Below are 15,943 nucleotides of genomic sequence, written 5' to 3'. Positions count from 1 at the left end.
CTGCCCTGTTTTAGGAAGGGCGGCGAGTGGAGGTGCGCCCCGGGACAGGGCTATGGAGGACGCTGTAAAAAGAAACGCGGGAAATTTGGCTCAGTGGTAGAGTGCTTGTTTCACAGTCAAGAAGCCATGGGTTCGATTCCTCAGCACCACATAAACAGAAAAAAGCCGGAAGTGGCACTATGGCCCAAGTGGCAGAGCGCTCGCCTTGAGCTGAAGAGCTGAGGGACAGCGCCCAGGCCCAGAGTTCAAGGCCCACGACCGACAAAAAAAAAATAAACGCGGTGGCGCAGGAGGCTGAGGCAGGAGGCTGCTGAGCTCCGAGCCGCCCGGCAGCACAGCAAAACTGTTTAAAAAAGGAAATCTGCAGAGAGGGGAAGCCCAGGACCGCTTCCCCACGTCCCTGGGAGGGAGCGCAGAGGCAGGCGTGGCCTGGAGGCCGCCTTGGCCTGGGGGCCCAGCGCCCGCCGCGGAGAGCCCCGGAGAGCCCCGGGAGCCTCGGGCCGCGGCCGCTCTCGTCTGGGTCCGCGCGCTGGCCCCGCCTCGCGCTCTGGTTGGCTGTCTCTGGGGGCGGGGCCTGCGCGCGCCCTGCGCCGGGCCTTTTCCCGTTGGCGGCGGCGCGAGCCCGGAAGCGACGGGGGCGGTGGCGGAGGCGCCTCGGCGGGCCGGGTTTCGGCGCCGTCCTGGACTCGGGAGCCTTGCGGCCCGTGGAGTGGCAGCCATGCAGCCTCCGCCCCCGGGTCCGCTGGGCAGCTGCCTGCAGGACTGGGAGGATCTGCAGCGGGACTTCCAGAGCATCCAGGTGAGTTCCCGCTGCCGCCGCTCAGCGGTCCCGAGCCGAGTGTCTCCGGCTCGGGGTCAAGGGTCGGGCAGTCCCTGGGGCAGGTGGCCGGGCTCGAGGTACGGTGTCACCGGGGGCACGGCCCAGCCCCGGGGCAAGGGGCCGGGCTTGAGGTCAGAGCTCGGGGTCCGGTGTCACTGGGGGCACGACCCGGTTCTCCTGCCCGTCCCGGCGGGACCCCCGCGATGGCCCACCCTGCACTCTGCACCTCCATTCACCCCGGACCCCGACACTCCTGGAGAGCCGCCGCCCGGGCCAGAGCCGGCCGGGCACAGCGTTTTGGGTCCCTTCTGGCGCTGTCGGCCTCCCTCGGGCCATCTCGGGCCGGATTAGGGGAAGCGGGGCCTGGAGAGGGGCCGGCACCCCCGGGGGAGAAAAACGGGGGACCAGGCTGGCTGTGTGGCTCCTGGGGAGTGGACAGGGCCGGCCCGTAGAGACCCGGGGAACTGTCTGGAGAGGAGTTGCGGGTGACCCTTCTGTCCCCAGCCCGCAGGGGACACACTCCTGTCACCATCCCAGGAGAGGGTGGTGGCTGTGATGGCAGAGGTGCCACATGCAGAGTGCCAGGGGGTGTGGTAGTCTCCTGGGCATGAGGAACGAGACCCAGAGAGCGGAGCCAAAGCCAGCTGGAGACTGGGTCAGACCTTTGCCTCTCCTGGGCTGGTTCCAGCCCCTTGGACTTTCCATGGCTGCCCCCTTGTCCTGCCCAGCCTGCTACCATTACTGCTCCCTGGAGGCCTGAGCAGCTGGCTGCCCAGACATGGAGCTGTTGAGCTGAATGAGGCCCCTGCTGCGCTGCCTGTATTGCCCCTTGCCCCATCTCTATGCTGTGCCTGGTGGAGATTGGCCCACCAGGGCAAAGTGCCCAGGGTGCATTCAGGCCAAAGGTGCTATGGTGGAGGAGGGGAGGGGACTTGGGGCAATGACCTTTAACCTGGGAGGAAGCCTGAGGAATGCTGGAGTAGAAGGGATCTTGGATGACCTGAGCCACTACCCCCTGTTCTCACCCCATTGGAGAGCAAGGGATGGTTTCAGGCAACCACTCTGTCCAGAAGTGGACCTGTGGGCCTAGCAGCAGACTCAGATGGGGCAGTATGAGGGGCCCTGAGCTCCCAGGAGGATGCCCCACTCCTTGTCTGCCTGGAGCCAGAGCAGCTTCAGGGAGGTCTCTGGCAGGCTCAGCAAGTTCTCCCCCCTGGGGAGCTGCCATCTGCCAGGCTGCCTGCCCCTGGCACATCCTCCCTCCACCCCAGGAGGCCCACCGGCAGTACCGCCTGAAGCTGGAGGAGCTGACCAAGCTGCAGAACAACTGCACCAGCTCCATCACACGCCAGAAGAAGCGGCTCCAGGAGCTGGCCCTGGTTCTGAAGAAGTGAGACACCTCGGGCTGGGGGGAGGAGCCTGGTGGGATGGAGCTGGCACCACTGGGCTGGACTCTTCCAGCCTGGCTCCTGCCCTCAAGTGGAACTGAAGGGGTGGGCAGGACTGCACTGACTTCAGCCCCACCTACAGATGCAGACCGGCCCTCCCGTCAGAGGCCTCAGAGGCCGTGCAGGAGCTTGAGAATCAAATAAAGGAGCGCCAGGGCCTCTTCTTTGACATGGAAGCCTATTTGCCCAAGAAGAATGGGTAAGTAGACTGGTGTGGCGCCACACCACACACTGGTGTGGCGCCACACCAGTGATCCCAGTTACTAGAGAGGGAGGCATAGGTAGAAGGGTCATGATCTGAGGCCAGCCCTGAGAAAAAAAATGTGTCAAGACTCTTATCTGAGCAACATCTAACAAAAAAAAAAAGGTGGGGGTTGGGTTACTATGCCTGTTAGCTCACACTTACAATCTTGGCTACCCAGTAGTCTGAGTGGGGAGGATTGCTGTTGGAGCCAGCCTGGGCAAAAGGTTCATGAGATTCGCCTATCTCAGCTAATAAAAAGATAGGTGTGGTGGTTCTCACCTGTCATCCCAGCTAAGTGGGAAGCATAAATAGTAAGATCATGGTCCAGGTTGGCCCCCAGAAAAAGTGAGACCTATTTGAAAATTAACTAAAGCAAAAGGGCTGGGGTGTGACTCAAGTGATGAAGTGCTTGTCTAAAATGTTTGAAGTTCTTAACTGGGTGCCAGTGGCGCCTGCCTGTAATCTTAGCTACTCAAGAGACTGAGATCTGAGGATCACAGTTTGAAAACAGCCCAGGCAGGAAAGTCTGTGAGACCCTTATCCCCAAATAATCACAGAAAAAGCCAGAAATAGCACTGTAGATCGAGTGGTAGCTCTGAGCAAAAGGAGCTTAGCCCCACGATTGGCAAAAAAAAAAAAAAAAAGTTTGAGGGGGCTGGGAAGGTGGCTCAGTGGTAGAGCGCTTGCCTTCCATGCCTGAGGCCCTGGGTTCGATTCCTCAGCACCACATAAGCAAAAAAAAAAAAGCCGGAAGTGGCGCTGTGGCTCAAGTGGTAGAGCGCTAGCCTTGAGCTGAAGAGCTGAGGGACAGCGGCCAGGCCCAGAATTCAGGCCCCACGACTGGACCCCCCCCAAAAAAATAAGTTTGAGGTCCTAAGCTGAACACCAGTGGTTCATACCTGTCATCCTAGTTCCTCAGGAGGCTGAGATCTGAGGACCATGGTTCAAAGCTAGCCCAGGCAGGGAAGTCCATGAGACTCTTACCTCTAATAAACCACCAGAGAATGGGAAGTGACACTGTGGCTCAAGTGGTAGAGCGCTAGCCCTGAGCTGATCACTGAGGGACAGTACTCAGGCCCAGAGTTCAAGCCCCACGACCAACCAAAACAAAAGGCGGGAAGTGGAGCTGTGGCTCAAGTGGTAGAGCACTGGATTTGACCACAAAAGCTGCATTCAAGCCCCTAGTACAGAAATAGGCAAACAAACATACCAAAAAACAGCTGAGTCCATAGCCCAACTCCTGTCATAGACAGGGAAACAGTCTGAAGCGCAGGGCTGAGTCATTGAGTTCCGTGTCCTCTGAGCAGCACGGTCCAGTCCTGACAGCTCACAGTGACAGAGGCTTTGGGAGGAGGGAGGACACAGTGAGGACCATCCAAGCCTGCACAAGAGGCCAGAGAAAGCTCCACATCTTCAGGGCTGAAGAATGAGCCAGACTGAAGTGGAAGGAAGAGCAGTAGGGACTTGGAAGATGGGACAAAATGTAGTGACCAGGGGCCAGTGTGTTGGCACATGTCTATAATCTCAGCTGCTTAGGAGGTACACATGGATAAATTGTGATTAGCCCAGGCAGAAAAGCTAATAACACCCTATCTCAGAGAACACAGGGCATGATGGTTTATATCGGTAATCCCTGCTACTTGGGAAATGTAGGTAGAAGAATCATGGTCTGAGGCCACCTAGAGGCAGAAAGCACAAGATGCTATCTGAGAAGTAAGCAAAAAGGACTGGAGGTGTGGCTCAGATGGTAGAGTGCTTGCCTAGCAATGTTGAGGCCCTGAAACTTCTTCCCCCTGCTCCAATAAGATGCCCCCAGTACTAGTAGAGCTCAGGGAGAGGGGTGATGAGACCAGAGGTGGCACCAGGTGGTAGAGCTTGGCTGGGTACAACAGGCAAGGGGGGCAGATGCCATGTGCTCGGAGAATGGCCAAGGCTGTCCCTGAGCAGAGGAGAATTGCAAATGGCAGTCAGATGAGGGCGGAGGGCACTGTGAGGGATGGGGTAACTTCTGGAGGTCAGGGATAGGGCGACCATTTGGGGAAGGGAGCAAGGGGACACTATATGAGGCAAAAGTAGAGAAGTAGCCCAGTTTGGATGGCCATTCTCTCCGTTCTGGGTTTTGAGCTCAGGGCTCATGCTTGCTAGGCAGGTGCTCTACTGCTGGAGCCTCTGGGCCATCCCTGAAGCTCTGGAGAATCCACTGTGTATGGAAGGGGACAGGTCACTAGAAGTGGTAGCGGGGGCGGGGGGGTCAGCTTTCATTAAGGTGCATGTGTCACTGCACGTGGCTGTCACTTCTGTCTGTGGGCAGTGGGGGTGGAGGTGGAGAGGCAGGAAGGTGCAGGCTGGAAGGTTTGGTGGCGGATTTGAGCTGCCTTACTGGGACCAAGTTGGGGCTGCAGCTTGGGCCTATACTGGGCTTGTGTGGTCCTGTGTGCTGTGGCCTGGTTACCTCTTTGCCTGGCTGAGCAAGAGGCTCCACATGGACGGAGTGGAGCAGGTGGGAGCTGGGCCCCAGCTCTGCCATGGCTCCCTGGTGTTTCTCAGGCAGAGGCCAGGAACTTGGGACCAATGCAGCCGTGGGTGTGGGGCGCCTGGCAGGAGGTGATGTGCATTTAGAATCCGGAGCCCTGCACACAGATGTGGGGGCTGACGAGTGGGAGGCCAGAGTGCCAGGGAGCTAGGGAGAGGCCGGCGTGCACAGTGAGGCCACAGGAAGGCAGCAGGAGCTGAGGTCAGCAGTGGGGTGCCGGGGTCAGGTTGGCCCTGGGGTGGGGTCAGCACCAGTGCCTCAGCTTGTCTCCACCCCCTAGGTTGTACCTCAGCCTGGTTCTGGGCAACGTCAACGTGACACTCCTGAGCAAGCAGGCCAAGTATGTCCTGGGCTGTGCCCTGTGCCCCTCGCCCCTTGCCCTTCGCCCTCGGTGCACTGCAGGGGTGCCGGGAAGGGAGGGTCCTCCAGGCAGCCCAGCCCACTGCTGTACCCCAGGTTTGCCTACAAAGACGAGTATGAGAAGTTCAAGCTCTACCTCACCATCATCCTCATCCTCTCCTCCTTCACCTGCCGCTTCCTGCTCAACTCCAGGTGGGTGTGAGCCCTGCTGAACCCACCCTTCCCAGGCCCTGCCCAGCCCCGTCTAGGGACCCGCCCCTCCTGGGCCCAGCACACATCTTGTCTCCCTCCTGAGCTTGGCACCCACCCACGCCTCCCTCCAGGGTGACAGACGCAGCCTTCAACTTCCTGCTGGTGTGGTACTACTGCACGCTCACCATCCGTGAGAGCGTCCTCATCACCAATGGCTCCCGGTACGCAGGGCGGGCGCTGGGCTGAGCCCCGGCCTGCTGGGGACTGGGGTGACAGTGGCTCCCTCCTCCAGGATCAAAGGCTGGTGGGTGTTTCATCATTATGTGTCTACGTTCCTGTCAGGCGTCATGCTCACGTGGTGAGTGTGCTGGGGGGTGTGGGGCGCCTGTGTGGAGGGAGCCTGGCAGGGCAGGACAGTATCCCCAAACCTCCTCCCTTCCTCTCAGGCCCGAAGGGCTCATGTACCAGAAGTTCCGGAACCAGTTCCTGTCCTTCTCCATATACCAGAGTGAGCGTGCAGAGGTGCTGGGCTGGGCAGGGGTGCAGGAGTAAAGGCACACAGTGCAGCGCTGAGGCTACCCCTGCCCTGCCCCCAGATTTTGTGCAGTTCCTGCAGTATTACTACCAGAGCGGCTGCCTGTACCGCCTGCGTGCTCTGGGAGAGCGCCACACCATGGATCTCACTGTGGGTGAGTGCGCCAGGCCCGTTTTCTGTGCGCCGGGCCTATGTGCTGGGGAACGGTGTGGTCACTGCCTGGCCTTGTCCCCACAGAGGGCTTCCAGTCCTGGATGTGGCGGGGCCTCACCTTCCTGCTCCCCTTCCTTTTCTTTGGACATGTAAGTCTGGCCTGGAGTTCCCCTGTCCATGCTGTGCCTGTTTGTCCGTGCTATGCCCTGACTCGGGCGTGAGTGGGCACAGGGTCACTGAGCAAAGCCCTTTCTGCACAGTTCTGGCAGCTCTTCAACGCCCTGACGTTGTTCAGCCTCGCTCGGGACCCGCAGTGCAAGGAGTGGCAGGTGAGCCGGGCAGGGCCGGGAGGACACGGGCACCCTGACCACGTCCTAATGCCCGCTTCCAACAGGTGCTCATGTGCGGCCTCACCTTCCTCCTCCTCTTCCTGGGCAACTTCTTCACCACCCTGCGGGTTGTGCACCAGAAGTTCCACAGCCAGACGCACGGAAGCAAAAAGGAATGAGCCGGATGTGTTTGTTAGCTGAGAGGGGCTCTGCCTACGTGGGTGGGTTCTTGTGCCCCTGGGCTCTGTGGAGGACCTGAGCCTGATCCCGGCTTGCAGAAGCCAGGCACCAGCTCCAATAAAGAGGCACAGACACACCTGATGGCTGCTGTAATCCTTGTGGAAGGGCAGGGCTCAGCCTCCCCCACAGCACACATTCTTGGGGCTCCTGGTTCCCTGGGCTCCCAGTAAGGGGAGCCCTGGAGACGCACAAATAGCACCAGGCACATACAGAAAACAGAACTTTATTCTAAGGGCCAGAGGTTATTTAAAATTATTTACACTCATTCAAAAATCATGTGGCAGGGCCAGGCCCCTGCCCAGCCAAGGACAGCCTCATCTGCACACTGCTGAGGGCCTGGGTGTCCCGAGTGCAGGGCCCTCGGCCGGGTCGCCTGAGGCTCACCCGAGGAGTCTGTGGCTGGGCCTGCCTGTGGCAAGGCCAGCAGAGGGAGTGAGGATGGCGGGTGGGGCGGACACGTCGGCTCCTAGCTCCACACGTCCAGGGAGTAGCGGCCCTTGGTCATGAGCTTCTTGACGTAGTCCACGGCCTGGCTGTGCTCCATGGCCCCGAACTCAGCCACAATGTCGTAGAAGGTGTTCTGCACATCCCTGGCCATGTTCCGAGCATCCCTGGGGACAGAAAGGGAATGGGTCCCCCATTTCCCTGGGCAGGGGTTGCCCTAGGAGACGTGGCCTGCCGGCCCCCCACTCACCCACAGACGTAGATGTGGGCACCCCCCTCGTGGATCAGCTTCCACAGATGCTCCCGGTCCCTCTTGAGCAGGTGCTGGACGTAGACCTGAGGGGAAGGGGTGTCAGGGGTAGCAGCTTCACGGCCCGCCTTACCCAGCCCTCAGCGCGGCCCACTCACCTTGTGCGCCTGCTCTCGGGAGAAGGCCACATTGAGCTGTGAGAGCGCGCCGGCCTCATGGAAGCGGGCCAGCTCCTCACGGTACAGGTAGTCCTCATCTGAGCGGCGGCAGCCGTAGTAGAGCAGTGTCTCCCCCACCTCCTTGCCTGGGCAGCAGCAGTGGGTCAGAGGGGCCAAGGGGCCATCTGCTCCCACCCAGTGCCCAGGCCTGCACACTCACCCTGCTCCCGCAGCCATGCGCGCTCCTGGATGAAGCCTATGAAGGGGGCTACACCGGTGCCTGGGCCCACCATGATGACTGGCGTGGTGGACTTGAAGGGCAGGCGGAACTGGGACTTGCGCACAAACATGGGCACCAGGGCCCGGCGGCCGTTCTCCCCGGCAGGCTCCTTGGACCGCAGCCAGCTGGTGGCCACCCCTTTGTTAACACGGCCTGACTTGGCCTCATATTCCACAGCCACGGCACAGATGTGAACAGAGTTGGGGTGAACCTAGAGAAAGGGCGGTGAGAGTGGGCTCCAGTCCTGCTGTCCAGCCCCGTCCTGGCCTATCCCAGCCCACCTCCTCCCCCAGACCATCAGGCAGCGCTCACCTTGGAGGAGGAGGCAATGGAGTAGTACCGGGCCTGGAGGCGCGGCAGCAGCTCACACAGGTGGTCAATGGGCGGCCGCAGGGACGGGTAGTCCTGCAGGATGGCCAGGATGTGCCTGCGGGCCTCCACCACCCAGCTCAGGTACAGCTCCTGCAGGGACATAGATGTCCAGAAGAGGGGTAGGCGGGGTGAGATGGGGTGGGGTGCTGTGGGCGTCTCTATGTGAGGGGTGGGCTGGGCAAGGTGTTACATTGGAGTGGTGTGCAGAGGCCTGGGGGTGGTGGGTGTGCCTACAGTAGGTATGGGCAGGGCGTGAGGTAGGCTGGGCACAGTGTGGGCATGTCTGCAGCATGGGTAGGACACATCTACATGGTATGGGTGTGAAGTGGGTGGGGCACAGGTGTGGGCAGGGCGTGGACAGGATGCTCACCTTGCCATCGCCAGAGGAGGAGGCCATCTTGCGCAGGTGCTCCTGCTCGGAGGGCTCCGAGGCATACTGTGCCAGCTCATAGAGCACGTTGGTGCGTGGGGGGTTGGTGATGTCCAGGTAGTAGGTGAGGGCCGTGCGGTAGGTGGTGGGGCAGGGGAACGGGTGCTTCTTGTTGGACTCCTCTGCAGGGAGGTGTAGGATTTGGGGTGGTCAGCCCCAGGGAGCAGGTGGGGTACCGTGGAGGCGGGGCCACCCAGACCTGCATAGCTTGGTGCCAGACAGGAAGGTGCCGCAGAGGGACCCGGGCAAGCAGTGCAAAGGTCGGATGGCACCACCTCTTTCCTGCTCTGCTTAGGCTGACTGTGAGAGTGGGGAGCAGGGTTAGCCCTGCCCTGGACTAGAACATGAGGTCGGGCTTCTTGGCACCCAAGCACCCTGGAGGGTACTTGGTGGGCGGCAAGCGTTGCTGATTTGCCTCCCGCACAGGAGGCCCTGAAGCAGGGAGGGAGCTGAGCCTCTTCCCCAGCCATACAGGGTGGCTGGCTTCCCACCTGACAGGCACAGGACTAGTTCTGCCTCTAGGCCTCAGGCATCCTCTCCCTTCACCATGACAGGTACGAGGGGGATGGGGTGTAAGGGACAAAGCCAGACCCAAGAAGTCCTGGAGGAAGTACCCCGGCACCTGGGCGGCAGGCCCAACTAGTGGCCAAGACCTAGGCTCACCGTCAAGGTTGTTGAGGGACATGACCACGTCCAGGTCAGCGCCCAAGATCTCTCCGATCTGGTTGACGAGGGCAGAGTCGTTGGCCGGGTAAACAGCCACATGATCCCCGGATTCGTACCTGAGGGAGGCACAGGCTCAGGGGTGGAAGACAGTGGTGTGGAGCAGGGAGGCGGGCAGGGGCAGCAGGTACCTGATCTTAGAGTCTGAGATGTCCAGTTCCAGGTGCATAAGGTGCCGTTCGGTTCCCTGGTTCAGCTTCCGGTTGGTGGTGACTGCAGCCAGGAATGGATTCTTGGCATCAAAGGGCCTGGGGGGTTAGGAGGGAAGGGGAGGAAGGTCTGTGACCCCAGTGCTCTGGTCTGACTCTCTCCCTGTCTACAGGAGACACTGCAGTTACACAAAGCACAGGGACCAGAGCTGGCCGGGCTCTCTGGGTCTCACCAATACGGCAAGGGCTTTCCCGGGTCAACCAGTACAGCAATGTGACAGAACTAGGTGACCTAAGTCCCCATTCTCAACTAGGGATGCTGAGGGTGGCCCTGAGCTGCCTGGGTCCTTGACAGTCCACATAGCTGAGACACTGGCTCTGGACCAGGAAGGCTTGTGGGCTCGACTCAGGTCCCAGGATGCCTGCAGTGGCTCAAGCCAGAGTGTGGGCAGCACCTAGGGTTCTGGGCAGGACTTCGGGGCTCATGGGAGGTACGTCATGTTTTTTTTTTGTTGTTGTTGTTGTTGTTGTTTTTTGGGTCCGGTCGTACGGCCTGAACTCTGGGCCTGGGCACTGTCCCTCAGCTCTTCAGCTCAAGGCTAGCGCTCTACCACTTGAGCCACAGTGCCACTTCCGGCTTTTTTTTTTCTTATGTGGTGCTGAGGAATGGAACCCAGGGCCTCATGCATGCAAGGCAAGCGCTCTACCACTGAGCCACCTTCCCAGCCCCTACGTCATGGTTTTGAGGTAGAATCTAAGCAAGGAATCTTTGTGCCAAAGTTCAACCTAGACCTAGATCCAAGTTTGCTGGCTTTGCCCCAGACCTGGGGGGCATCAAAGTATGCCCAGAATAAGATGTCAGATAAAGGACATACTGCCAGGGGCTGCTGTCCCAGGCTGGCCATGGTGGGGCTCCTGAAGGGCCAGCAGGCATGGTTGCCTGTCTCTGGAAGCTCTGAGCTGTGCTCATGCAGTGGACATGAGAAGTGTGGGTCCTGCCACCCCTGCCCACTTGGGGGACAGGCCACCTGAGATGACGCACACATCACAGGTGCTGTTGCTACTCACGGTTTCTGGTTCTCATAGCTTTTCAGGCGGCCCATCTCGCCTGTGTAGACCTTGGCGGTGTCCATGTCCGTGTGGACCACAAGCTCATACTGGCGAATACTGGGGAGGGGGAGAGAGAGGTTGGGGTTGGGGGCTCAGTCCAAAGAGAAGGGACTGGCCTGGCGTAGGGACTGAGGCACACCCTGTGGCAGGGGAACCCTGTGGCAGGCACGTGGGGCAGGCAGCTTCCGGCTGACCCGCCTGGCTATGATGTAGCTTCTGCCTCTTATCCCCACCATGTTCCCAGGGCTGCCCAGGCCAGGTCCCACCTCTACTCACCTGGACTCCTCTCCAGTGGCTTCCACACCAAAGAACTCGCACACGGCTGGCCAGAACTGCTCTCGCCACGTGATGAAGTCCTCCTCCAAGCTGGGGAGGGACATGACGAGCAGGTCTGGCACCAGACAGGGGTGAGGCACACTTGGGCCCCAATGCCCAGCAACTCCCCCAGTGTCTAGGGCGCACTCCTCAGGACCTACCCGGTAGTGTGGACCAAGACCTCAGGAAGGAGGTCCATGAGCATCTGGGACCATCGCAGGGCTTGTGTGAGGCTGATCTGGACATAAGTGTGTCCCAGGTGCTGGGGTGAGGGTGAGGGATGGCGGGGCGGGGGGGATGGAGGGAGGCCTGGCTTTGTTGATGAGGTACATCTCTGAATTTCTGCTGGTGTGGAGTTTGTGCTCCTGCACCCTCTTGCCCCTGACCTATGATCCGGCATACCCCATGTACAGGCTGGGGTCCTGTTCATGTGGGGTATGATACTTACTTGCCATCATCATCGCCCATGCCCAGCTCAAAGATGCGCTGGGCGCCGAGCTGCTCCAGCCGCTGGTCCACGTACTTGCCCATGGCATTGAAGTGCTCGTACGTCTTGTTTCCTAGGCCAAACACCTGTGTGGGCAGGGGTGTGGATCTGAGGTGTGCTCTTCGGGCTGGCCACTCAGAAGGGCCTGTGGTGGGTGGGCGCCAGTGACCCGCAGGAGGCACTGCACCCTGCCACACCTTTCTGTCCTTCTGTCTCCAGCAAACATTCTCAGTGGCCAGCTGGGGAGAAACTTCCTTGGGGCTGGGGGCCTGGGGTCTGAGAGAACTGGATGAGGAGCGGGGTTCCTCTCTGACATGAGGCCACTCACCGCATACTTGACACCGCTGAGGTCCGTGTCTGTCTCCTGCAGCCAGTCGTAGAAGTCCTGGGCATTGTCGGTAGGGTCGCCCTCGCCATATGTGGCCATGCAGAACACTACCAGCGAGTTGTCAATCTCTGGCAGGCTGCTCAGGTCAGCCTGGAGACACAGGGGCCACCCCCCTGTCATGACCATGCCTGCTGGAGCCAGGCCCACCACAGACCCTGGGGCAGCTGGTGAGGGAGGCCAGCTGGGCAGAGGAAGGGTGGTGAAAGGTACACTGAGGGTTGAGTATAGAGCCAGGCAAAACAGGACAGAGCTATCTTCCAGGTTGGTGGGATGGGCACTTTTCTACAAAAGGGATAGCCAACACGAGAGCTTGGGGAAAGCCAGAGCAAGGAGGCCAAAGGCTAACAGAACATGGTCACTCTGCATCAGGCCCTGGAAAACGTCCCCACCCCTCAGGACAATGGGGACACAGCTCAGCCTGGGCATTTGAGAAGGGGAGAGGTGGATGAAGACCCCAGGAGCAGAAGGACACAGGAGAGGACGAGGGGCAGCTGGCCTATCCTAGTCTCCCTGCCAGAAACAGGCAAGAAACAGGCAGGTGGCCAGCTGGTAGCTTCCTGCCAGGGGGTAAGTGGAAGAGCCGGGGACAGCGAGGCTCCTTCTCAGCGATGTAAGCTCAGGGCTGAGCTCTCCCGGAGCCCCCGACCCTGCTCTCACTCAGGCTTCCACACAGGCTGGCTGTGGGGCTCTGCCTGCGTCCGACGCCCGCCTCCACGCAGCAGGGGCTGCCAGGGGCTTACCAGGTCGTACTCCTCAGGGTCCGCGGCCATGCCCCGCATCCCATAGCGGTGGGCATCTTTGGACAGCCGGTTGGCAAACTCCTCGGCGGTCCCCGTCTGGGAGCCGTAGAACACAACGATGTTCCTTCCCTAGGGAGCAGATGTGCAGGTCAGCGAGGAGTGTGCCGCTCTCCTTCCCAGCTCCCAGTCCCCAGTCACTTGGGCTGGCATCTCGCTACTACAGCTACGTGGTGGGGGAGGATGAATCGCACTCCAAACACTCCTGTGGGAGCCATCGCTCTTCTGACACTTGTGCGCATGCCTGCTAGTGCCAGCCCTGGGCTTGAACTCAGGGCCTGGGCACCATCCCTGAGTTTTTGTGCTCAAGGCTAGTGCTTTACCACTTGAGCCACAGCTCCACTTTCAACTTTTTTGCCAGTTAATTAAAGAGTCTCATGGACTTTCCTGCCTAGGCTGGCTTTGAATTGTGATCCTCAGATCTCACATCTTCCTGAGTAGCTGGATTATAGGCAGGAGCTACCAGTACCTAGCCTGACATGATTTAATGATGTGTGAAAAACACAAAATGATGTTAAGTAAAACTCTGGAAAGTAACCAAGAAGTCTTGTTGTTGTGCCAGCACTGAGCCTTGGACTCAGGGCCTAGCTCTCTTCTTTCACATTTTTGCTCATAGCTGGTTTTCTACCACTTGAGTGAGTCCCACTTCTACTGGCTTTCTGCTACTTAACTGGAGGTACAAGTATCTGGGATTTGTCTGCCCAGGCTAGCTTCAAACCATGAATGGTTCTCAGATTTCAGTCCCCTGAGCCACTGGGGATACTTGTATCTTGTATTCCTATGTGTTTGGATCAAGAAAGTGAATGATCTCCTCCTCAGTCCTGGTGGGGGTGGGTTCGAGGACTGCTGCAACCACCCACAGAAATATGAATGGGTACACGATTTGCTGCGCCTATACACAGCATCCTGTGACCTCAATCACTTATATAGCTGGCTCAATGTACATATGAGGTAAATAAATAACTCTGGTATTGTTTAGGGAATACAAACTAAACAGTCTGCACGTGCTCAGACTTTGTGTTTCCGCTGGGGCTGGCTCAGGGTCAGGTGCTGAGGACAGCACGTCACACAACCAGGTGCAACAATCGCCTAGCACGCACAAGCCCTGGGCTCCACACCAGTGCCAGGAAAATAAGTGATTATGATGACAGCTGAAAATGTTGTGATTACTTTAGAGTGGACACTCTGGCGAGGCATGAGTGGCTCACGCCTGTAATCCTAGCTACTCAGGAGGCTAAGGTCTGAGGATTGTGGTTTGAAGCCAGCTCTAGCAAGGAAGTCTGTGAGACTTTTATCTCCAATTATCCACCAAAAAGGCAGAAGTGGAGCTGTGGCTCAAGTGGCACAGCGATAGCCCTAAGTGAAAGAAACTCAGGGACAGTGCCCTGCTCCAGAATTCAAACCCCACAACTGTCACAAAAATTTTTTTTTAATACATACACATATACTTTGTTTTTTGTTTTGTTTTGTTTTGTTTTTGGGTCCAGTCAGGGGGCCTGAACTCTGGGCCTGGGTGCTGTCCCTCAGCTCTTCAGCTCAAGGCTAGCGCTCTACCACTTGAGCCATAGCGCCACTTCCGGCTTTTTTCTTTTTGCTTATGTGGTGCTGGGGAATCGAACCCAGGGCCTCAAGCATGCAAGGCAAGCGCTCTACCACTGAGCCACCTTCCCAGCCCCCACACATATACTTTGTGTGGCAGATAGACTGCATCAATAAAGCTCAACATATATGTAAAATCATGTACAGGACAATTCCTGGAAACTAAGATCACTGAAGACAGAGCATTCAAATGAGTGCTGGAATCTGAGAAGAGAATAGCAGATTTGTCAGCCAGGCCAGACCACCCCATCACTCTGTGAGCAGGGAGAAAAAGCAGAGCAGATCCATACTGTATCTCACACAGGATCAATTCCCAATGTATCCATTTTTGTTTTGTGAGACAGGGCCTCACAATGTAGGCCAGGCTGGCCTCTATCTCTCCAGCCTGGGTATGAGCTACCATGCCCAGTGAGTTTTTTGTTTTGTTTTGTTTTTAATTAAAACTTCAAACTCCAAATTTTGGTAGGAGGAAGGGCTTATTCTTAGACCTTGGTTTATTCAAGCAAAGCGAGGAGAGCAGAGCTGCAGGGCTCAGGTTGGGGGAGGCGTCCATCTACCCCTCACCCACCAGGGCTACGCAACTTACTGTTTTCTTCATCTTTTCCACGAAGCTGCTTTCTTTGACAGAGGAGGTCCTGAAACACAGGAGAGCACAGTAGGAATGGGTGCAGGTGTCCCAGGGTGAGCATGGGTCCAGGCCTGGATAGCCACACTTGCACAGCCCACCCATCCCTGATCCATGGGAGCTCGTGAGCCCCTCGCCCATGTGACTGGTAGAAGCATTTCCACGCTGCCTGGGCCTCCCATCCCACAGGCCCTACGGGCCGGGTCACATTTTTCAACCTGACATAGTCACACCTGTGAGTCACCTAGGCACATGCACCGCGTGGCCCAGGACATGGCCCAGTGAGGGGTCTGGGGCTATGGTGCACACAGGACAGAGCTGTGGCCCTGGGGGAAGCTGGGTGCTGTGGTAGAAGACTGCCGCCAATGCGCCATGTTGTGTGCCTGGCCACACTGCCACCTATGAATGGCTGTGAGAAGCAGCATGATGCAGGGCCCTGCTGTGCCCTGAAATCGCCGAAGCCATACCCCAGCACTCCCACTTCTCTGCCTTTACCTCCCTTCAGGAGCACGCAACACTTCTTGCACCCCCTACCTCCCCAGACTGGTCACATTGGCTACCACACCATGAGTGGGTACAGACTCGCTGCTCCTGGGGCCCCACTGCCGTCCTCCACCCCTCCAGCCACAGATACTCTACTCCAAGCAACCCTGTCTGCCACAGCTCTGTGGTCAGGTGGTCACCACACACACCACTGCTTTCTGCCGTGGATTCTAAGTCCTTCACTAGAAGCCTGGGTTTTATAACTGTGGGGGGCCCTGGGTGTCTCCAGCCATCAGCACACACTGGCTTCGTGGGTGGTTAGCAGTGGAGGGTGTGGTGGGTGAAAGCCTCCATGGATCCGCCTCACTTCCTATCCAAGACCAACTCTTGTCTCTTGCCAAAGGACAGACATGTTCACAGAAGCCACATCTCAGCCAGGCACTGGTGGCCATGCCTACAATCCCAGTTACTCAAGAGGC

The 15,943-nt window shown here is 58.5% G+C and overlaps 2 protein-coding genes across 2 annotated transcripts in view; one reads left to right on the top strand and one right to left on the bottom strand.

The window, feature by feature from the left end:
• Nucleotides 1–626: 626 nt before the first annotated feature.
• On the top strand, nt 627–6,935 carry Tmem120a (transmembrane protein 120A). Its single transcript, XM_042686607.1, has 12 exons — nt 627–799; nt 2,092–2,210; nt 2,351–2,467; nt 5,326–5,385; nt 5,502–5,597; nt 5,729–5,818; nt 5,890–5,955; nt 6,044–6,105; nt 6,194–6,286; nt 6,370–6,434; nt 6,546–6,614; nt 6,680–6,935. The coding sequence occupies exons 1-12, from the start codon at nt 719–721 to the stop codon at nt 6,791–6,793; spliced, it is 1,032 nt and encodes a 343-aa protein (XP_042542541.1). The 5' UTR covers nt 627–718; the 3' UTR covers nt 6,794–6,935.
• Nucleotides 6,936–7,061: 126 nt separating this feature from the next.
• The window catches only part of LOC122113577 (NADPH--cytochrome P450 reductase), a 45,778-nt gene continuing 36,896 nt past the window's right edge, over nt 7,062–15,943 (bottom strand). The window contains exons 3-16 of the mRNA XM_042686606.1: nt 14,943–14,991; nt 12,701–12,829; nt 11,901–12,050; nt 11,534–11,658; nt 11,047–11,136; nt 10,729–10,827; nt 9,643–9,759; nt 9,452–9,570; nt 8,729–8,910; nt 8,299–8,448; nt 7,927–8,197; nt 7,707–7,852; nt 7,549–7,634; nt 7,062–7,465 (exon numbers count right to left, since the gene is read on the bottom strand). Of these exons, the coding sequence (XP_042542540.1) occupies nt 7,321–7,465; nt 7,549–7,634; nt 7,707–7,852; nt 7,927–8,197; nt 8,299–8,448; nt 8,729–8,910; nt 9,452–9,570; nt 9,643–9,759; nt 10,729–10,827; nt 11,047–11,136; nt 11,534–11,658; nt 11,901–12,050; nt 12,701–12,829; nt 14,943–14,991 (1,858 nt within the window). The 3' untranslated portion in view covers nt 7,062–7,320. The remainder of the gene's footprint in view (nt 7,466–7,548; nt 7,635–7,706; nt 7,853–7,926; nt 8,198–8,298; nt 8,449–8,728; nt 8,911–9,451; nt 9,571–9,642; nt 9,760–10,728; nt 10,828–11,046; nt 11,137–11,533; nt 11,659–11,900; nt 12,051–12,700; nt 12,830–14,942; nt 14,992–15,943) is intronic.

Source organism: Dipodomys spectabilis, unplaced genomic scaffold (genome assembly GCF_019054845.1).
Source record: "Dipodomys spectabilis isolate Male_0828 unplaced genomic scaffold, ASM1905484v1 ptg000098l, whole genome shotgun sequence".
Lineage (NCBI taxonomy): Eukaryota > Metazoa > Chordata > Mammalia > Rodentia > Heteromyidae > Dipodomys > Dipodomys spectabilis.
The sequence above is the reverse complement of the archived record's forward strand: the minus strand, read 5'-3'. Positions and strand labels throughout refer to the sequence as shown.

Excerpts from the sequence above, each read along its gene's own strand:
- Tmem120a (XM_042686607.1), top strand. The coding sequence starts at position 719 with ATGCAGCCTCCGCCCCCGGGTCCGCTGGGCAGCTGCCTGCAGGACTGG. Across the intron at positions 5,598-5,728 it reads CGCTTCCTGCTCAACTCCAG|GGTGACAGACGCAGCCTTCA; the intron begins GTGGGTGTGAGC and ends GCCTCCCTCCAG. Across the intron at positions 6,435-6,545 it reads CCTTCCTTTTCTTTGGACAT|TTCTGGCAGCTCTTCAACGC; the intron begins GTAAGTCTGGCC and ends CTTTCTGCACAG.